Source organism: Benincasa hispida, chromosome 9 (genome assembly GCF_009727055.1).
Source record: "Benincasa hispida cultivar B227 chromosome 9, ASM972705v1, whole genome shotgun sequence".
NCBI lineage: Eukaryota > Viridiplantae > Streptophyta > Magnoliopsida > Cucurbitales > Cucurbitaceae > Benincasa > Benincasa hispida.
The window spans coordinates 86,832,189-86,834,877 of NC_052357.1; the positions used below are offsets into that span (position 1 = coordinate 86,832,189).

Consider the following 2,689-nt stretch of genomic DNA (forward strand, 5'->3'; position numbering starts at 1 on the left):
TGTAATAATTATGGATTTTAGTTTATTATTTAATGTAATTTACATATTCAATAATAGTTTTATTGAACAAAATCTCAATAACATCTTCATTGCAAATAGAATATGTTTAATCATACAAACTACAAGTTTTAGAACACACAACCTAATACAATAATCTTGATTAGTTATCCTATTAGACCAATGATTCACAAATCTAGGAGAGTTTTTTTAGAGGGAAGATATATCTCAATATTGTCTTAAAAACATTAAAGAAAATAATATAACATAAAACAAATTTAACATGCAATATAAAAAAATACTATTATTTTAAATATTTTAAATATAACATAAATTTTTGGATTATTTTCAAATATAGAAAAAGAACCAAAATATTTAGTCCACCTTATATTAAGAATTCAACCATTGTATGAAAGATGTAAATCATAGTAAAAAAGATAATATATTTATTTATTTTTTTCAAAAAAATAGTTAGCAAACAATGCCAAAATTTATCATGCATATTATAAAAACTAAATTATGTTGAAGAACTTGAGAGATATTTAATTAAAATATATATTCATCTACTTATAACGTATATATTACAAACATCAATGGCTTAAATTATATATTATGAGCGGCGATGACAAATACAAAGAAAAAAAAGGAAGCCATATTATTGGAGAAATTTCTCTAAAACTTATTCACAAATACTAAATAATAAAAATAAAAATGAGATTCATCTTCTTCCTTCTTCTTGTTGTTGTTGTTTAAGTGAAGTTCATAATCATTCCGCCATTGAGGACCATGCTTAACACCACTGTTATGGAACCTAACAAAATTACTGACGGAGTTGAAGATATGGCGGACGATCCAGTCGGCGATGGTGCCGGTCCTGAGGAAGATGACTGTGGAGACGGCGGGGAACTTACCGGAGAACCACCAGACTGCGGTGCCGCCGGGAAGCGGTGAAGAGGGTGATACCGACGGAGAGATTTCTCCCGGTGATGGGGAAGTCGGAGAACCGGCCGGGGGTGTCGTCGTCGGAGTTTCGTAACCAGAAGGAGACGGCGAAGTGTATGAGGCTGACGGAGATCTTGCTCCAGGGTACCCATACCCAGAAGTGGGAGAAGCGGCCGGCGGAGTTTCGTAACCAGAAGGAGACGGCGAAGTGTATGAGGCTGACGGAGATCTTGCTCCAGGGTACCCATGCCCAGAAGTGGGAGAAGCGGCCGGCGGAGTTTCATACCCATACCCATACGGCGGAGAACCATAAGGAGATTGAGCTCCGGGATACGACGAACGGGGAGAATAAGACTCGGAAGGAGACGGTGAAGTGGGAGTTTCCGACGGCGGATATAGTAAAGTAGGTGTCCCTGGCGACGGCGATGGCGAGGTAGGTGTCAATGACGACGGCGACGGCGACGGCGAAGTAGGTGTCATTGACGACGGCGAAGGCGAACTAGGTGTCCCTGACGATGGCGGGGAACTAGGTGTCCCCGACGACGGCGACGACGAACTAGGTGTTTCCGACGGCGGAGAGGCAGATGGAGGTACCGGAGCCATCCCTGGAGATGTAGCCCCAGATGGAGAAGGTGAAGTGGGTGTTCGCGAAGGCGATTCTGCTCCCGGCGGAGAGGGAGAAACCTCTGGCGGCTGAGCTCCATAAGGTGGCGGCGAGCCCACCTTGGAGGGCGGAGGAAGAGAGCGCAGAGACATAACAACCACCACCAATTTCTGGCCATTTTCACAGCTGCCCGGTTTCCCACTAACAAAATAGAAAGCTCCAGAACGATCAAATTTGAACTCCGAATTCCCATCCTCCAATTTCACAACCGGATTATTCAAATCACATTTATCATAATCCTCTTTACTCACCACCAACACAGAATCCGACCCTCTTGCATACTTGAACACTACAAAAAACAGAGCACCAAAATAAGCCAAATAAAACAGAGTAAAAAACTCCATTGATGAGAAGAAATAGAGAACTCACCCAGAACGTCATTGACTTGAAACCTGTTTCGATTAGCCCAATTGTCGTAGCTCTCAGAGGGATCGAGAACCCACCCATCTTTTCCACCGACGTAGAACGTGTAAGCTTGAGAAAGGGAGAGAAAGCAGGGGAGGAAAATGCAGAGAGAAAGTGAGAGAGACCTAGAGAACGCCATTGAAAAAAAAAAAAAGGTTTAGAGAGAGAGAGATGGAAAGGCTGAAGGTACAGAAATGGCGGAATGAGAAATGAGATAAATAGAAGAGGGAAAATGGTGACCGTTACAGTGTGGAGAATTGTGGAGAAACCGTGTACCTGAAAATGGTTGATGATGAAAATATGATATTAAATTTTCATATATCTTCAAAACTATTATTCCTAAATTAATTTAACTATGAATTTTGTTAGTGTATTTTTTTAGCACAACTAGATATCCGAAATGTTGAGTTAAACTCAATTTTTATAAATTTTATTAGTGTTTTAATTTTTATTTTCATTTGATAGATATGTTTGAAATTTATAATTTATATTAATGATTTTTTTTAGTGGTGTTTGGGATACTGAGTTGATTCAGTTTTTAAACTAAAAAATTTGTATTTGGTGTAAGATAGAATTCATCAATAAATATGTAAATATAAAGTTTCAATGTACAAACTTCAATATTTATTACTATTGAAAATTAATTTGTTTAATATCAGTTTATGAAGTTAATGGGACAAA

General features: G+C 38.6%; 1 protein-coding gene across 1 annotated transcript; it reads right to left on the reverse strand.

Moving 5' to 3' along the window:
• Positions 1 to 627: 627 nt before the first annotated feature.
• LOC120084660 (early nodulin-like protein 2) lies at positions 628 to 2,284 on the reverse strand. Its single transcript, XM_039040471.1, has 2 exons — positions 1,973 to 2,284; positions 628 to 1,892 (listed from the first exon to the last, which is right to left on the reverse strand). Exons 1-2 carry the CDS (start codon positions 2,145 to 2,147, stop codon positions 670 to 672), a joined length of 1,398 nt encoding a protein of 465 aa, XP_038896399.1. The 5' UTR covers positions 2,148 to 2,284; the 3' UTR covers positions 628 to 669.
• Positions 2,285 to 2,689: the final 405 nt, after the last annotated feature.

Excerpts from the sequence above, each read along its gene's own strand:
- LOC120084660 (XM_039040471.1), bottom strand. The coding sequence starts at position 2,147 with ATGGCGTTCTCTAGGTCTCTCTCACTTTCTCTCTGCATTTTCCTCCCC. Across the intron at positions 1,893-1,972 it reads TCAAGTCAATGACGTTCTGG|TGTTCAAGTATGCAAGAGGG; the intron begins GTGAGTTCTCTA and ends TGTTTTTTGTAG.